Source organism: Diceros bicornis, chromosome 2 (assembly GCF_020826845.1).
Source record: "Diceros bicornis minor isolate mBicDic1 chromosome 2, mDicBic1.mat.cur, whole genome shotgun sequence".
NCBI lineage: Eukaryota > Metazoa > Chordata > Mammalia > Perissodactyla > Rhinocerotidae > Diceros > Diceros bicornis.
Genome location: NC_080741.1, coordinates 15,019,337 through 15,038,782, shown reverse-complemented (window position 1 = coordinate 15,038,782; position 19,446 = coordinate 15,019,337). Strand labels below are relative to the sequence as shown.

General features: G+C 37.6%; 1 protein-coding gene across 1 annotated transcript; it reads right to left on the bottom strand.

The window, feature by feature from the left end:
- Nucleotides 1-3,960: 3,960 nt before the first annotated feature.
- Nucleotides 3,961-14,302, bottom strand: DBR1 (debranching RNA lariats 1). Its single transcript, XM_058552462.1, has 8 exons — nucleotides 13,986-14,302; nucleotides 13,234-13,358; nucleotides 11,099-11,179; nucleotides 9,193-9,278; nucleotides 7,414-7,638; nucleotides 5,658-5,738; nucleotides 5,253-5,398; nucleotides 3,961-4,847 (listed from the first exon to the last, which is right to left on the bottom strand). Exons 1-8 carry the CDS (start codon nucleotides 14,180-14,182, stop codon nucleotides 4,154-4,156), a joined length of 1,635 nt encoding a protein of 544 aa, XP_058408445.1. The 5' UTR covers nucleotides 14,183-14,302; the 3' UTR covers nucleotides 3,961-4,153.
- Between the last annotated feature and the right edge of the window lie 5,144 nt (nucleotides 14,303-19,446).

The window sequence follows — 19,446 nt, the reverse complement described above, 5'->3', positions numbered from 1 at the left end:
CACCAGTTTTGTCAGGGTACTGCCGCTGCAACTAATGAGCACCAACCATTTTCATCTTTTTATCTCTCTGACCAGGATTCATATTCCAAGGAAGGAGCATCCAACTGGTATAACCTGAGTCATATGACCGCCCTTGGACAGGTGAGGGCAGGACACCAGTCCTACACATGATCCATGTTGTAGCATGTGTCAGTACTTCATTTCTTTTTATTGCTGAATAATATTCCATTATGTGAATATATATCTTATCTATCCATTCATTAGTTGATGGACTTTTGGGTTATTTCTACTTTTTGGCTATCATGAATAATGCTGCTATAAACATTCATGTAGAAATTTTTGTGTCCCACATTCTTTTTTAACGCTGCATATTACTCCATTGAGTGTTCGTCAACTAATCCTCTGCTGGTGAACATTGAGATTGTTTCTAACTTTTCTATTACAAATAACGCTACGACGAATACTCTTGTGCTTCTGCTTCCTTTTATTCATGATGTGTCTTAGGATCTATTCCTAGAAGTCTAATTACTGGGTCTATATAAAGAGTGCTTCATATTTTGCAAAGAATGAGCTCATTGATTGTGACATGAGTTACAATGTATTCTTTCAGTTTATTGTTTATCTCTTAACATTGTTTATGATGTGTTTTGTTCTGCCATGCAAAAGTTATCTAATTTTTGGATATAGTCAAAATGTATCAGTCTTTTACTATATTGATTTTGAGACAGTTACAAAGGCTTTGCTCAGTTCCAGTTATGAGGAAATTTACCCATGTTTTCATCTGGTATTTATATGGTTTCATTCTTCACATTTAGATTTCTGATCTATTTGGAGTTAATTTTGGTATATATATATTAAGCCAAGTTTCTTTCTTTCCTTATGGATATCCAGAGATCCAACCCTATTTATTTAAAACGTCATCTTTTTCCTCAGTGATTTGAGACGCCATTTAAATCATATACCAAAATTTCATATATGTTTGGGCCTATTTCTGGTCTTTCTGTTCCATTGGTCTGTCCGTTCACACACCAGACCTACACTGTTTTAATTATAGAGGCTTTATAGTATGTTGTGATAGTTGATATGGCCAGCATGCCTCCATTGCTCTTTTTTGGGATTTTCCTGTCTGTTCTAACTTATTTCTCCACATGAACTTTAACATCAATTTAGCTCCAGAAAAACAAACAAAATATATATTGATATTTTGATTAGGATCATGAAGTTACATAATAACTTGGGGAGAATTGGCATCTTTAAAACGTTGAGTCTATCTATCCAAGAATAAGAGATGTTTTTCCATTAGTTCAAGTCTACGTTTGTATTTTTAAGTGTATTTTAAGGTTTTCCTCATTATAGGTTTTGCACATTTCTTGTTAGGTATTTCATTTTGTTGTTGTTTATATCATGTCACTCACTACTAATTGTGTACGTGAAAACTATTGGTTTGTATGTTAATTTTATATCTTTTTATCTAATACATTACTTTATGTACTTATTTTACCATATTAGTTTTAGTTTTGATTTCCTTTTTTCCACCTAAACTATTAGGTCATCTGTAGATAGATGCTTCTTCCTTTGCAGTTCTGACTCCCCTCATTGTTTTCTTTTCTCTGATTGTTTTGCTCTTTCCACCAATATATTAAAACGTAGTGGAAGTAGTGGGTGTCCTCTTCTTGTTCCTTAACTTTGATGGAAATGCTTATAGTGTTTCCCTATAAAACAAGGTGCTTGATTTTATTTTTTAAGTGAGAAATGGGCATTGAATTTTGTCAAAGGTCTTTTTACCATCCATGGAGAAAATCATGTTTGTCCTTAGATCTATTAAAATGTGAATCATCTGAACAGACTTCCTAATATTGAACTATCTTTGAAGCAGTCACGCTATGTCATCTGAAAATGTGCTAGATTGTTTGCTAATATTTTATTTAGAACTTTTACATCAATATTCAAATATGTGATTGGTTTGTGGTGGGTGTTTTGCAATCTTTATCAGATTTAGGTATCAGTGTTATACTTGCCTCATAAAAAAGAAGCTGTAAACTTTCCTTTATTTTCTATATTTTGAAACAGTTTAAATAATATTAGGGATTATCTGGCCTTTAAAAAGTTTGGTAGTTTCCTCCTGAAACCACCTAGGCCAAATGCTTTTTTGTGGGAATAATCCTTTGATAACTTTCTCTATTCCTTCTATGGAAATTTTTTTCACTTTGCATCTCTACAAAGTATGATGAGGATGAATTTCAGTAAATTCTATTTTCCAAGGAAATTAATGTTTATCAAATTTATTTGTACCAAGTTATGCAGAGTAATCTTGTTTGTTTGTTTGAACATCCTGTTTCAGACTATTTCTCTCTTTTATTTATTTTTTGGTATTTGTGTTTACTTTCTTTCTTGATTGGGTAAGCTAGAGGATTGTCTTCCTTTTTGGGAACCACCATTTATTAACTCTATTATAATTTATTTTACATTTAATTACTTTCTGCTTTTATTAAGAATTTCTATGGGCCGGCCCTGTGGCTTAGCGGTTAAGTGCGTGCGCTCCGCTGCTGGCGGCCCGGGTTCGGATCCCGGGCGCGCACCAACGCACTGCTTCTCCGGCCATGCTGAGGCCACGTCCCACATACAGCAACTAGAAGGTTGTGCAGCTATGATATACAACTATCTACTGGGGATTTGGGGGAAAAAATAAATGAAAAAAATCTTTAAAAAAAAAAAAAAAAGAATTTCTAGGGGCCGGCCCGGTGGCACAAATGGTTAAGTGCATGCGCTCCACTGCAGCAGCCCAGGGTTCGCCGGTTCAGATCCTGGGCACGCACCGACACACCACTTGTCAAGCCATGCTGTGGCAGCGTCCCATATAAGGTAGAGGAAGATGGGCATGGATCTTAGCCCAGGGCCAGTCTTCCTCAGCAAAGAGAGGAGGATTGGCAGATGTTAGCTCAGGGGTGATCTTCCTCACAAAAAAAAAAAGAATTTCTAGGAAAAAAACACTAAATATCAGAATTCATGAGATTCAATTAAATCAGTAATAAGGGAAATCCATAGCTTTTAAATACTTTATGTAAATAATGAGAATTAAAATAAGTGAATTAAATATTCAACCCAAAAAAGAAAGCAAGCAAAAAATGGAAGGCAATAAAGATAAAAACCCGAAGTCCTAGACCTTTTTCAAGTCACATGCTGACAAGATGGAAGCCAACTGCTACATCATCCTAGGTTGGCTCCAGGATCTGGCCTGCTATGGGATGATGAGATCCTGGAACAGTCCTTGGATTCCATGACTCCTGATCCAAACTGTAGAGCAACCATCTCCTCGGGTGGCCCAGGCATTTTAACCAGAGACAGAACAGAGGTGTAATTTTTCCACACTGATGTTTAAACATACTTTAATACTAGCAACCCATTATGCAGCATGAGGGGCAGCATTTGCGCAACACAATCTAAGCGAGTAATTAATACTGAGCAGAACTATGCCAAAAATGACCTGTACACAGTTACTACAGTCACATTAAAATTAAAGCTAAAGCTAAAATATAATATGCCAAAGTCAACAGGGTTATATTAATCTCAGCAATTAAGTATATAATTTTATGTTTACCAATCTTAGTTTTTAAAGTAATTTACTTCCTGAAATCTTATGTACCATCTTCAATTCCAATTATATTCGACAGACATTAAGAGCTGACCATGGAAAATATTTATAATAAATGTAAAGAAAGCATACATAACTATATATACAATAATGACTTAATTTTTTAAAACAAATATAAATATACTATATTTTATTCACCAAAATATTTACAGTAGTAGTAACTCCCTGAAGGCAAAAATCCCTGTCTTACTCATCTTTATGGTGCCATCTTATAGAAAAAGGCCTGGCACGAGCAGGTGTTTAATAAGTGTTTGCTGAAAAAATGAAAGTGAGTGATATATGTCTTCCAAAAAAGGTACTCAATCAGGTAAATATACAAAATTTTAATATGTTTGCATTTGAAACATACAAAAAGGCCTAAAGACAAAGTCCATACCTAATTAAAATTCTCTTACGTAATTTCATTATTACAAAGTTAAGTCTTGAGTCAAAAATCCAACTCTAAAAATATGGTCTCAAAGATCACATATCTACACATAAGACGAAGACAAGGAAATTGTCTCAGGCTGCATCATCATCATCCACTGCAGCATAGATGGCTTGATTCCTCCTCTTAATTTTCTTTCTTGGTTCAGGTTCATGTTCATCACTTAGCCTCTTCAGTGGCACCTCAGTTAAGTCCTTTCCATCTCCTGACTCCACAGCCTCACCAGTCTTCCTCTCTCTGCCAACTGGGGAACCCAATGTATCGTCGGAAGATACAACCATGGAACCTGGCAAGATCCTGACATCAGAGAAACTTCCAGAAAAGTCAGAAGCTGGATCAGAAGAAGGTTCTACCGATTGTGTATTCATGTCACTATGTGCACTTACAAGACTATCTTCATCTTCCTCTTCTTCATCTAACATTATCTCATCAGGATTAACAGAGGACAGGGCAGACGTGTCTGTGTTGTAATCACTGGGGTCTTCTCCAGAGTTATTACTCTCCACGTCATCCTGCTCTTCATATTCACCACACAATTGCTGTTCTTCCTTGGCCTTCTGAAGTCTGACATTAATGTCGGTGATGCCAAGTTGGGCACAAAATTCAGTAGTTTGAGGATTGATCCTATGAGCCAACTGCATTTGTGTCTGTGGCTTGCTTGGGTCATAACAAGCAGCTGTCACGCTAAAGTTACACGGAACTTTGAGGTCATGATTCAGTTTTTCCAATACTTCATTCATAGCTTCTTCTGTTGCACTATAATCCCACCTATAAAAGTCCAAACCAACAGCTTTTTATATTTTATCAGCCTCAGACAGTAAATGATGAAATCTAACTATGGACTTCAGGGGCAAGGATAAAAAATAAACCACATATCAAAATTCCATTTAGTAAAAATAGTTAATTTAGCAAAGGACCATTTTGAAATAAAAACAATTCTTAGAAAAAGCTGTCCCTAAGTCACACCCAAACAAGTATAAATTACTTTAATGTGTGAACAAAATCTCCACGTATACTTAATTTGGGTTGGTGCTCAACAGTCCATTTTCTTGTAGACCTTGAATTGTTCTTACACTCATTTAACAGTAATTCCTTTGATACAAAAAAAAAAAGTGGGAGGGAGAAAAATTTCATGCAATGGAGAGAACAAGTCCTGAATAAGATTAGACTTACCTTGTATGCAGGCCATTATTTTCAGGCATATTCCACAGGCGCCCAGTCACATTAATAAGATCGTTAGTAGCCCTGAGAACAGTGAGCCATTCAATATCATACTCCAAGTAATCAGGAGCACTGGGGTCATGTTCTATTTCTATTACCTACAGGAAGAAATTGGTAATTTTAAGAAATACATATCTGTTTTTAATATTCTAAGAATTTCAATATAACAATAAAATTTAAAAGGAATTTAATTTAGTAGCCTAAAAACATTACTGTAACTTAAATATTCTCAAAGAATTCTCAGAATACATAAATTACAAAAAGCATAAATTAATAATTTAGGAAAGGAAAATTAATATTTTTTTAATCATTGGAAGAGTAAAACTATATTGCAAAGTTACTTCATTTTCTTTTTACCTGAAGAAAGTCTCTATGTGGTAAGCATTTGTCCAAGGCTAAAAATTTGGTTTTTTTGCCAGTCTGTCCTTTATCCTTGGCCTAGACAACATGAACCATGATTTAAGAAAGAATGTTAAAACATCACAGGTAATTCATACATTGACTAGGATGGAAGTGATCTTTGTTACACATATTCCTAAATTGTGTGTCAAAGGAACAACTGTTACTTTTCCAAAACAAGTTAGTTCTACATCCACCGTGCGATGATGGGCAAGGCACTTAAACTCTCTGGGCTTCAATTTCCTTACAAAAGTCAAAGCACAAACTAATGATGATGATAATGTTAAATCAAAGCATACAGCACACATGAATCAAAGCATATAATACAAGGATTCAAGATAACAGAAGAGCTTAAAAGTAAACTGGCAGAGCTAAAATTATACAACTTTTAGAAGAAATCATAGAAGAAAATCTTCATAACTTTGGATTAGGCAAAAATTTCTTAGATACAACACCAAAAGTAGATACAATATAGAATGAAATACTATTCAACAATAAAAATGAAAGAAATGCTCATACATGCTACAACATGAATGAAACTCAAAAACAAGAAAATGAAAGAAACCAGATGCCAAAGACTATGTATTTTATGATTACATTTATACGAAATGTTCAGAAAAGGCAAATCCATCAAGACACAAAGTAGATTAGTGGTTGCCTGGGGTTGAGGGTGGGAACAAGGGTTGACAACAAACAGACAAAGGATCTGCACACCACATCCCACTCCTGGAGGAAGGAAATGCCCATTAGCACATTAAAGACTCAGAAATTCTACAGAAGCCTCAGGGAAGAAATCTCTAACTTCGTTAACCCAGCGTTTTCTAAACGTTCTCCCTTTGGAATACTTTATAGGAAAGTCAGAGTTCAGTCAGAATTGGAGCTGAAAGGAAGAACCGCACATTTCCATAAAAGCCTAATCATAAGCACATATTTATTCTCTACCTTCCATCAACCACCGTCATCCATGCAGTTACAAGGAAAACTCTGGGAGTCATCCAAACTCTTCTCCCTCTGTCCCCAAATCCTGATGATTCTTCCCCCCAGATCCCTCTAGAACCTGCCTCACTCTGTGTTCCCTCCTTGCCTTAAGTTACACCCTATCTTTTGCTTAAATAGCCTCCTCCACCTCCCATTGTATATGACTCCAACCCACAGCAAAACTGCTGCCACACTCATCTTTCTAAAATGAAAATCCGATTTCATCACTCTCCAACTTTCCCCATCACCTTCTGGTTAAAACCCAAACTCCAGAGCATGGCCCAGAAGGCAGTTATGATCTTCTCCCAGCTTCATCTCTCCCTACGCCTCAGCCATAGGACTAGCTGCAGTTCCCGAAGTGCACCACGCTCCCAGACCTCTAGCCTTTGCACATGTTGGTCCCTCTACCTAGATTACCCTTACAATCTACTTCTTCCTGGCACCATCGATTCCTTAGGAAAGCCCTGTCTAACGCTTCTCCTCCCTATCCACATCCCCATCTCACCACAGTGTGCCTTAGGTACTGCCATGGTATCCTAGCTTTTTATCAGAAACTTATTACACTATTTTATAACTACTTGCTTGCCTCTTCCCCCCACTGGATATTGAGCTATTCACAAAAGGAAAGTTATCTTTGATTTTTTTTCTCTAATTTTACAACTGTGCCAATATTGCCTAGCCCATAGATGTTCAAAAAGTGTTTGTTAAGTCAAAGAATAAATACTTTATTTTCTACCTGATGCTGCATCAAGGCTGCAAATTTCACATGAAGGTGTGCAGAAAACCAATAAGCAGGTTTTAAGTGTTCTAAAAGCTCTGAGGCAGCAGGACTTCCTAATGTGTTATTTTCCACCTCTTGTCGGAAAAAAGATTTAGTCTTAAGAAGTTGCTTCTTATTTCCATAATGATATATACTTCTGGGCCAATCATGAGATAAGAATATGTCCATAGGCTGCTTCAGCTTTAACGGAAAAAGAAAAGAAAGAAACCTCTCAAAAACAGATTAACCAAAGGCAATCCCCTCCCTTCTCTCCACCACCACACAACCATTTACCCACTGAGATCTCTAGATTTCTGTGTAATTCACTCTAAGCACACTCTATTTAATGAAGTCACAGAAATACTAAGCTACTCACTCTTCTAGGCAAAGAGAAACCACTTTCTCTCTGCCTCACAAACCATCCTCATCTTCCACGGCAAGGCAGGTCCACAGAGACACACTCTGATTAGACTGCCAATCAGCTATGGTCTTTAACACTGAGTTTCTAAAATATATAATAACTATTGTTTTTTTCCCTTTTAGTAAAGAAACTACTGTTTCAAGATCCAGAGACACCAGATTTCATGAGAACTTTAATGTGATTAATACAGTAAACTTAAAGATAGATTCCATTTTTTTTCCTAATGGACTCATATAGTATACACCAAAAAACCCTCTGTTAACTATAGAAATTACATTAGAGGTATTTAAAGAGGGTAGTGTCTTCATGGAGAGGACACAAAATATACTCCTTACTTCATTCATCCCCAGCACCTTTAAGTAATCTGAAACAAAAATACTTGGAAACCACAGTAAAATAAAATAACTGTTTAAAACAATACAAAATAGAAGATAGATATGACTAACCACTGAATAACTGGTATGGGCAATAAGTGCAATGAAAATTCAGAGAAGGGTGATGACTGTAAACTAGAACACTGGTTGGGAAGTGGATTCTACACTGGGTCTTCAGGAGAGGAAGCTGCTATCTAAGCTGAGTAGGATTTTGATGGATGAAAGGAAAAAGCCTTCCAGGTAAGGAACTATTATGAACAGGGCACAAAAGAAATGCCCGCGAGCATCCTGATGCTCCTCTAGAGGCTGTACGGTACAGTGGGAAGGGCCCGGGTTCAGGCAGGCAGGCTCTACCACTCCAGTACTCGGGAAGTCCTAGGCAGGTTACTTAGCTATCTGAGCCTTGGCCTCTCATCTTTAACGTGACGAAGTTAGAGCAATACCCATCTCACAGAATCTGAGTGGCGATTATATGAATTCTCATGTGTGAAAACTGCTTAGCCAAGTGTCAAGCATGAGTAGGTTCTCAAACAAAAACCTAATTTCACCTACTCTCCAATTAAGCCAGTGTTTTGATATCACCTTTACAATGTTCCCATATCCTCCATCATCTTTACTATATTTATTTTCCATTTAATACCATTATTTAATTACTATTATTTAAAATAAAATATTTTAGTATTTTCTTTAAAGTATCACTTTATTCCAATATATATTCTTTAACCTTACCCTAAGAAACAATATTTGAAATCATGGATTAAATGTTTTATTTTATTATTACTCACTGAAATAAATTTATGACCATTAAAATTAAAAAATGTTCATCTGCAAACCTCCTAAAACCAACTTGAGATCCAAATTTCAGAAATACTGAATGAAGCTCTTCTTGTATTTTGATCATTTTGGTACAGAATTACTTAAAATTTTTTTCAAGTCTGCTGTAATGCACTTTTGACATACCTGTTTTAACTTATAGACTTCAATATTTCTCACATGATATACACTCCTTATTGTAGCTGCATCATAAGGGGGGCACTCAAAATGACCTTAAATTGAAGAAGAGAGAGAAGCTGTATTCAACTCCCTTAAATACTGCAAATACAAACACACACACACTTCTCCAAAACTGCTGTTTGTCATCAATGCTTTTGGTTCTTAAAAATTTTATAAAAAACACTGCTCTTAATATGCTGCTATTTTCTACTAATAAGTGATCACAAATTATAAATCTAAATAATTGGTGGGGCTTATCATTTTTAAAATGAAATTATATTTAATTTGGAATACATTATTTAATCACTTGGTTTAAAACTTAAAAGATACCATCAGAAAGTATAGAGTAAAAAGTATTCCTCCTGGAGAGTAGACCAGTGGATGCCCAGGGCTGGGGTGGAGCAGGGATTACCTGCAGGTAGGCACAGAACTTCCAAGGGTGATAGAAATGTGCCAAATTTGAATGGTGGTAAAGGGTGCATAACTCTATAAATTTAGTAAAATCACTGAATTGTATACTTACAACGGTATATAAATTTAATCTCAGTAAAGCTGCTAGAAAAAAGGAAGGGAGTCCTCCTATTCTGGTCCCCCAGCCATCAGTAACCCTACCTAGAGGCAACCACTGTTAATCAGGTTTTAGTATTTGATTGCAGGGATATCATCTATGCACATAATGCACGTATTTCTTTATCTTCTTTTTTTTTACACAAATGGCAGTATACTTCATACATGTTCTGTGCCTTTTTTTCCCCCACTTAACTTATTATGGAGTTCTTTTCATATTAGTTACACATAGAGCTTCTTTTTTCTTTTTTTTTTTAATGGCTTCATAGCATTACATTGTATAGTTATATCATGATATATTTAACTAGTTCCTACTTTTTGCTATTACAAACAAGGCTGAAATAAATAAATTTGTATATACCATTTTGCACTTGTGGAATATATCTGTAGATAAACTCCTGGAAGTAGAACTCCTGGGTCAGAATACTTTTACAGTATCCACAGATATTACCAACTGTCCTCCAAAGAGTGGTTTCAATTTGTACCCACACCTGCTATGTAGGAGACAACCTATTTTTGTATGCCCAGGCCAACAGTTTAGAACCATGGGGAGCGGGGCAGCAAGGAACAGAACTGTGATTTAACAATTATATTGAGCATGTAAGTTTTAGCTGCCAACTTAATTTATGAAATTTTGAAATCAATGTGAATCCAAGCTATTACTTTAACTTTAAAATCAAGGTATAATTCATTCAGATATAGTGGGATGAATAAGTACAGTGTGGTATATTTACACAGTAGAATACTATTCACAAATTAAAATCAATAGATTCGAGTTACAAGTATCAACATGGATTTCAAAAACATATTAAACAAAGAAGCAAGTTGCAGAAAGATACAGGCAAAATGATAAATGTATATGAAGTTTAAGACATGCTAAATAATACATTGTTTAAAGCTCTTACATATATGGTAATGATATAAAATAATTAAGTGAATGATAACACCAAATTCAGAATAGTGACTGCCTAGTGAGGAAAGGGAGGGATAAGGGGAGGACTGGGATTGAGGACAGATAAACAACAAACTTCAACTAGATCTATATCTACACTGTTTTATTTCTTAAAAATCAAAACTAAAAATGGCAAAATACTAAGACTTGATAAAACTAGATGGTGGATACACAAATAATATGCTCTAGTGTTCTCTATATTTTCATATGTATAAAATGTTTTATAATAAAAAATTAAGAATAAAATAGTTCATAGAAGAAATCCAATGAAAAAGTCAAACTTTATACTATGCTTAAGTGACTGTGGGGCAGGCAAGTTCCAAAGTGTAAAAACAATTCTCAGAACAACAATACCTTTTCGATAGTCATGAGATTTAAAAATACCAGAGATTCCACCAATTCTTACGCCTCGGTATTTTACTACACCAGCCAAACCTGAAAAATTACACAGTTAAATAAAATTACTACAGGCAAAAGCAATCTCTTTACTAACTGAATGAACAATTTAGAGGACTGGAATTCCATGCAGTCCTAAAATTATTTGAAAATTAAGTATCATGATGAGGTTACTCTTTTACACAGTAATACATCAATATATAAGGTAGACTAGGGAAGAAAGGCCTAGAGCAGATCAGCCAAGAGACTAAGCAGAAAGGAAGGAACAAATAAGACAGAGTATATTAAGGGGGAAATAGACATAATCTGGTACCTAATGGAATACGGGGGAAGGGTGGGAGAAAATAGGGGAAAATGTCCTATGATGGATTTATGTGTTATAAATCTGAAAGTCAAGAGGTATAAGGTATAAACAACCTGTAGTTTCTATATTTCATTTCTGATTGATCATTTTCAGACCATTTCATCTTTTCACAATATTGCGGTTGTCAAAAGATGATCCAACAGTAATGAAGTAAAGAAATTAAATTTCTGAAGTTATAATTTCATCGTTAGAAAAACTTGTAAAAAGTTCTGGAAAAAATATACACTGAAATAAAGAGACGAAAGGACTGTATAGTTTAGAGGGACTAAAACTGAACCTGAATCTAATCATTCTAATCTAATAAATCTAAATGTAGATTATAGGAAATGCAGAGGACAAAAGGAACATGTTAAATAACATAAGAGGGGCCAGCCTGGTGGCTTAGCGGTTGGGTGCGCATGCTCTGCTACTGGCGGCCCTGGTTCGGATCCCAGGCGCGCACCGACACGTCACTTGTCTGGCCATGCTGGGGCAGCGTCCCACATGCAGCAGCTGGAAGGATGTGCAGCTATGACATGCAGCTGTCTGCTGGGGCTTTGGGGAGAGAAAGGGAAAAAAGAAAAAAAGGAGGAGGATTGGCGGTGGATGTTGGCTTGGGGCCCGTCATCCTCAGCAAAAAAAAAAGGGGAAGGATTGGCATGGATGTTAGCTCAGGGCTGATCTTCCTCACAATAAATAAATAACATAAGAAATTCCAATGAGCTAAATCCAGAATGCAGGAAATTCTACAAGACAAATTTTTCCATTTTCTTCAACAAATAAACACAATAGGGGCAAAGAGAGAGACAGAAAGGGGATGGTGATAGTCTAAGAAACTTCAGAATCGTGACAATCAAATGAAATGTGTAGACTTGTCTGTATCCCATTTGAACAAATCAACTGTAAAGCAGATATCTTTGTGATAATCAGGGAAACCTGAACACAAACTAGGCAAGAGATAATAAGGAATTATGTTACTTTAGTGAGGTATAATGATGGTACTGCAGTTGTGGTATTTTTAAAAATCCTAATCACTTAAAAATAGGTACTTAAGTATTTACAGGCAAAATAATCTGATGACTGGGATTTGCTTTAAAATACTCACCTTCTTCCACAAAAAAGAGTAGGGGGGTGTGAGTTGAAATAAGGATGGCAGAATAATAATGGTTGTTGAAGACGGTTAATAGGTCCAAAGATTCATTATACTGTTCTCTACTTTTCTGTATGTTTGACAATTTCTACTATAAAAAGTTTAAGTTTTTTTTTAATTTAATAAAAAGAGTAGGAAAAAAATAAAAGGATTGCAAATAGTGTGTAAGGTCTTTGCAGTTATATTAACTTTTGCTGAAAACACTAGATGAAGCATGGACATATTTTTATGAGTAACTACTTAAATTAACTATTTTAATTACTTTTTCATGATTAACTTTTTTTTTTTTCTTAGTGAGGAAGACTGGCCCTGAGCTAATATCTGTTGTCAATCTTCCTCTATTTTGTATATGGGATGCCACCACAGTATGGCTTAATGAGCAATGTGTATGTCCACTCCCCGAACCCTGAGAACCCTGGGCCTTGAAAGCTGAGCATGCAAACTTAACCACTACGCCACCGGGCCAGCCCCACGATTAACTATTTAAATTAAGAGACATTCCCCAAACACCATACATCTCAAGATGCTGCCCAACTGGTATTCAAATCCTGACAGGCTCTTCCATCCCATCAAACCAAGAAGTTATCCAGGAACACATACCTAAATAATAAATGTTTGGTGCCACCCAGCCACCATAGGGTAACTCTTGCAAATGATTTGAGGCTTCATGGTTTCCTCCAATGAAGATTGTGAGAACTGGGGCCTTTTTCTCTCCAGAGTAATACCTAGAACATAAGGGTAAAGTTGTCAGTTGGCATAGCAGAAATCAGGCATAGAGAAAAGCAATTAGGCATGCCTACAAAATTAGGCATAGCAGAAAAGCAAAATAAGGTCCGAAGGCAAAATCCGAACTCATCCTAAAAAGTTAAAAAGCTCTTTCTAAACGAATTGCCCAGGACCCATCCCTGTCCTTAAGAACGAAGAGCTGCCGCCTCGGGTTTCAAGCGAGTGTACGTTTCACGAGGTCGGGTTCACCGCTATAACCTCAGCTTCTAGAACCGAGACTAGCAAATAGCAGGGGTCCAATGAAAACTCCAGATCCTGCAATGAACCAGTCCCAGAGTCCTATCAAGCACACGGTAGATTAACCTGTCAGCTTCTTCCTCCAGGGTTTCTCTGGAGGAAGAAGCTGACAGGTTATCTGTATCTCTTCTGAAACACATAAGACACGTGAACGGAAAGAAGGAAAGTGACATTTACTAAGGGCCAGTTCCTAGAGAGACAGCCTGAACTAAGACAGGAACCAAGCGAGACAGCTAGTCAGTGGCAGAGGGGATTCGATCCCAGTCCCGGTTCTCTCCCCGCCGCTGGCCCCCGCACCGCCCGGTCCAGGGCCCGGCCGCGCCCCTCACCTGTAGAAGGTCTGCATGTGGCGGTATTTGGGCGGCACGGCCATGCAGCGCAGGTCGGCCTCGTTGCGCACCGCCTGGAAGTCGCCGCAGCACAGCAGAAGGTCTATCTGCCCCGGGCCCCGCCGCTCCGCCAGCGCCAGCGTCTCGAAGATCTTGTCCAGCTCGCCGTGGCAGCAGCCGGCCACGGCCACCCGCATCCTGCCCGCCCGAGGTCGGGAGAGCTGCCCGCAAGCCCCTAGACCAGAGTTAGCCCACGCCAGACAGCGAAGATCGCTCAGCTCCCGCCAACACTAACTGAGCCGCCACCACGTTGAGACTCCCGCAATATAATTCACTTCCGGTTTCCAAGTCTCGCGAGAGAGGGATCAGGAAGGGCAAGGATTCACTAAGATCCCAGGGAGCTCTCCAATGGACTGTTGGGCTTTGCCTGTCTTCGCCGGTCTTTGAGTCCTAGCCGTCTGACAGATGATAAAAAACCAAACCAGAATAGTAAATAAAATCCCCAGAAATAGGAAGTTAGTTTGGTGAAATTAATCCAATCTAAACAAGTGAGCAGGTGCAATTGGCTAATTTTCTAGGACTAACCTCTCAAGGCAAATTGCCTGAAAGTGAATTAGAAATGAAAGATTTTTCAAAAGGCACCCCAAAATAAAAGTAATTTAAAAATAAAACTTAAAAACTCACTGAGGATTTTAAAACTATCTCCCCGAAGAGTTTCTAAAATTATCAGGTTTTTTTTTTCAAAGGGGCCGGGGAGTCCTCATTTTCCTACCAAATAGTTGTTTGCATAACTAGATTGCAGGCTCAATGAAAGCAGATGAATGTCTCGAAAACGTCCAGGAGGGAAAAGGACCAAACTGACAGTTGAAGAAGGAGTGGCTAAGACAGGAAACAAGCCAGTAAATAAAACACCTCTGGATAATTTAATCAAGAAAAGTAATCTACAGGCCGGCCCCGTGGCATAGTGGTTAATTTCACAGACTCCGCTTGGGTGGCCCAGGGTTCACAGGTTCAGACTGGGCACGGACTTACACCCCACTCATCAAGCCATGCTGTGGCAGGCATCCCACGTATAAAGTAGAGGAAGATGGGCACAGATGTTATCCCAGGGCCAACCTTCCTCAGCAAAAAAAAAAAGAAAAGAAAAGAAAAGTAATCTAGTCAAGATAATGCAGAGAATAATAAATCCATTTCTGCTCATCTTTTTATAATTTTATTTTTTTTCTCCCAAAGCCCCGGTAGACAGTTGTATGTCATAGCTGCACCTCCTTCTAGTTGCTGTATGCGGAGTGTGTGCACTTAACCGCTAAGCCATGGGGCCAGCCCTCTGCTCATCTTTTTTAAAACTAGATAAAATAAATAACATTCTAGGAGCAAAGACACCAAAATTAATTCAAAATGAAACAGAAAATGTAAACAGAACAATGACAATAAGAAGTCACTGGAAAAGTTGTCAAAGATGTAAATCCATTGAAAGTCATTGTACCCAGAGTGATTTATGGGCAGTTTCTTTCAAATTTACAAGGAAGATATCATTTTCATAATATTTAAATTGATCAAAAGAGTAGAAAAATATGGAAATCTATTTTCAATTATTTTTTAATATTTTATTTTCCTTCTGCATTGCATTTTTGAAATATATAAAAACAGATGCTTTTTACAACATTGCTAAATTTAACTTTTTCCACTTGATTTTTTTTTTAAAGATTTTATTTATTTATTTTTTCCCCCCAAAGCCCCAGTAGATAGTTGTATGTCACAGCTGCACATCCTTCTAGTTGCTGTATGTGGGACGCGGCCTCAGCATGGCCAGAGAAGCGGTGTGTCGGTGCACGCCCGGGATCTGAACCCGGGCCCGCCAGCAGCGGAGCGTGCGCACTTAATCACTAAGCCACGGGGCCGGCCCTTCCACTTGATTTTTAATCTACAGGAGTTGTCTTTTTCTGGATCCTTTTTTTCCTCCATGTAAAAAATTTTAATTGAGGTCTAATTTAAAGTAACGTGAACAAGTCAAATCTTAAGTGCATATTTTGATGCATTTTTACATATGTAATCACCCATATAACTACCACCCATATCAAGATATAAAGTATTTCCAGCATTCTGAAAGACTCCTTTGTGCTTCCTGCCTAGCCCCTTGCCCCAAAGGAAAAGCACTTTTTTTTTTTTTTTTTTTTTTTGCTTCAGGAAGATTTGCCCTGAGCTAACATCTGTTGCCAATCTTCTTCTATTTTGTATGTGGGGTGGGGCCACAGCACGGCCGCTGATGAGCGGTGTAGGTCAGCACCCAGGCACCGAACCTGAGCCTCTGAACCTGAGCATGCCAAACTTAACCACTAGGCAACCAGGGCTGCCCCAGAAAAAGCACTATTCTAACCTCTATCACCATAGATCAGCTTTGCTTGTTTTTAAACTTCATATAAATGTTAGTATATATTGTGTACTCTTTTGTGTCTGGCTTCTTTCACTTAATGTCTGTGTGATTCATCCATGATGCTTCATATTGCTGTGTAGTATTCTACTGTGTGAACATACCACTAGTTTTATCTAGTTTTAAAGAACATTTGAATTGTTTCTAATTTGGGGCTATTATGAATAAAGCCACCATGTACATTCTTGTAAAATCTTTTGGTGGACATAGCACCTATTTCCCTTGGATTATGTCCAGGAGTGGAATCTCTCAGTAATAGAGTAGGTATATGCTTAGCTTTAATAGATAGTGTCAGTTTACAAGTGGTTGTGGTAATTTACACTTTCCTAAGTAATATAAGAGCATTCCAATTATTCCATATGCTCGACACCACTTGGTGTTATCTGTCTGTTAAAATTTACCCATTTTGTTAGGTGTGCAATGCCATGTCCTCGTGATTTCCACGTAGATTTTACAACAAAATTTTAACATATCGGTCAATTTGAATTTTCTTCTTTTGTGGCCAATGGGAAACAATAACTTAATGAGATTACATTAAAAAACTAATGGTCAAAGAAGGAAATGGAAGATTATGAATAGTGATGAAGAAGTGCATCATGGCTCAGCTCCTAACTCTATTCCCATCCCACACCCCGTTTCCAGAGGCCATACTGGTGAGTCAGCAAACTTAAGAATTCTCACTGACTTTCTCAAATCCAGAGAGAATCAAACTAAATAGAAGGCCTCACCGTCTCCCACTCTGAATGAGGAGAAATGGGAAGGTTGTTGGAGGCAAATGGATTGTGGAACAATGAAGGTCATTCTTTTTGCAAATACGAAGGGCCACTCACTGAACAGGTAGGTGCTTGAACTGTGTGTGTGGTCCCATGGGGAAAACAAACAGGTCTCAGATCTGGTGGGAAAGAAATTCCCTGATTCTCTCAGAGCAAAGACAGTATCTAGATAGAGGCACTCAACAACAAGCAAGATGAAAAAAGAAACCACATGTTGACTATGGAAACATGCTGAAAAGAGCATAATCTGGGGTGACGCTGAGCAGGCGTTAATAAAACTTCTTAGGTACAACGAGACCCTGGTTTCTAAATACCATTCTCCTCTAAAACAAATCAAGTGGTTAATTCCAGGGCAGAGAAAGTACAAAACGAGCCTGGATCATCTTGTGCCAGAAAGCAAGGAAGTGCTCAAAGAATCTGGGACGTCAAAGGAATGCCGATTGAGGGTTTTTCCACTGGCCGAATCTGAAACAATTTCAGCATCAAAATGCATAATCAGGGCCAGCCCGGGTGGCCTAGTGGTTAAGTTCAGTGTGCTCAGCTTCGGTGACCTGGGTTCAGTTCCCCGGCGCAGACCTACACCTCTCATCTGTCAGTGGCCATGCTGTGGCAGTGGCTCACATAGAAAAAGAGGAAGATTAACAACAAATGCTAGCTCAGGGTGAATCCTCCTCAGCAAAAAAATAAATAAATAAAAGCATAATCATAGTAACAGATTATAGCCCATTGAATAAAGTAGGAATCTATTATTCCATACTGATATAAATAAAGAAATAATAGATACACATATTTACACAAGAACGATGATTGATAAATATAGAAGGAAAGTTGGAGTTAGAAATTACTGTTTTACCACCACCACCACCATCCTCAGCATTGTTTCAAGCAAGACTCTTCAATAAATCCTAAAACTACTGGGTAAAACATTGAAGAGTAATAAGATACATAGTCTCAACATATTTATTATTTGAGACTACTTATATACTCTCAAAGTATCTTTCCAAAAGATACTTACTATAACAAAGAGAAAAATAGGGACTTTACCCTAGAGAAACCTGGCAGACACCAATTTAACAGAGTGATCAAAGTTAATCTCACTAGGAATGGACAAATCCCCATTATATGCTTCCTGATATGACATAGGTTACTTTTGTGGTCTTCCTGCCAAAAATGAATAACCTGAATCTAATCTTGAAAAACAGCAGACAAATTGAAATTGAGAAAGATTTTGAAAAATAATTGGCCTGTCTTTTTAAAAAATATGACGGTCATGAAATACAAGAACAGACTGAGAATTATTAAAAATTAAAGGAGACTGAAGATTCATGATAACTGAATGCAACGTGGTGCTATAAAAAACATTATTAGGGCAATTGGCAAAATCTGAATAAGTTCTGTAAATTAGATAGTATTGTATCTGTTAATTTCCTGATTTTGATAATTTTACTATGGTTGTAAGGGAATTCCTTGTTTTTAGGAAACACACACTGAAATATTTAGAGGTAAAGGAGCAACATTTCTGTAACTTACTCTCAAATATATATATATATATATATATATATATATATATATATCTTTATTTTCTGCTCATCCACGTATTGCAGGGGCTAGAAGCTAAGAAACTACATTTCTTAGACTCCCTTGCCAGCTGAGGTCTGGATTAGGTTTTGCAAGTGAGAAACACTGTGTGAGATTAGAAGGAGGAAGAAAGGTAAGAGCTGTTTCTCTTCTCTTCTGGCTCTGGCAAAAGTGGTGGCAGCTCAGCACCCCATGCTCCTTCAGTGGTGGTGAACCTCCTGCAGTTCCTGATCTCAAGGAAAATACTCCCTCCCTGTTTGCATCTTTAGTCCTTCCAATAATTTTGTAATCTTTTTGCTTACAATACCTAGAATGGGTTCTGTTTTCCAGTATGGTGTACCAGCCAAGGCGTCGCTCAAGTAAAAGGCAACAAGCAGATGTTTTCAACCCTAAAAGAACTCCTGAGAGACAATACCCATGGGCCCTTCTTTAAAAAAAAGACTTGATAATAAATCAAGCCAAATAAGAGTGGAATAAAAATAAAGGACACAGGAAAGAAGAACTGTGTTTAAAAGATGGTTGGTTAAAAAGAGAGCAGAGTAAGGAGATAGGAAAGGCTGTGGTGGAGGAGGGTACTTAATACATATACGGTGGTTCTGGAAGACCATGTTGATAGGGTGACATATTGAGCAGAAACCTTCAGGAAATAAGGGAGTGAGCTATGGAGATATCTGGGCAA

Bases quoted from the DNA above. Each gene is read 5' to 3' on its own strand.
- DBR1 (XM_058552462.1), bottom strand. From the start codon at position 14,182: ATGCGGGTGGCCGTGGCCGGCTGCTGCCACGGCGAGCTGGACAAGATC. The intron at 11,180-13,233 runs GTATGTGTTCCT...GTAATTTTTCAG, and splicing joins ACCAAACATTTATTATTTAG to GTTTGGCTGGTGTAGTAAAA. The intron at 7,639-9,192 runs GTATGTCAAAAG...TTTCCGTTAAAG, and splicing joins AAGTCTATAAGTTAAAACAG to CTGAAGCAGCCTATGGACAT.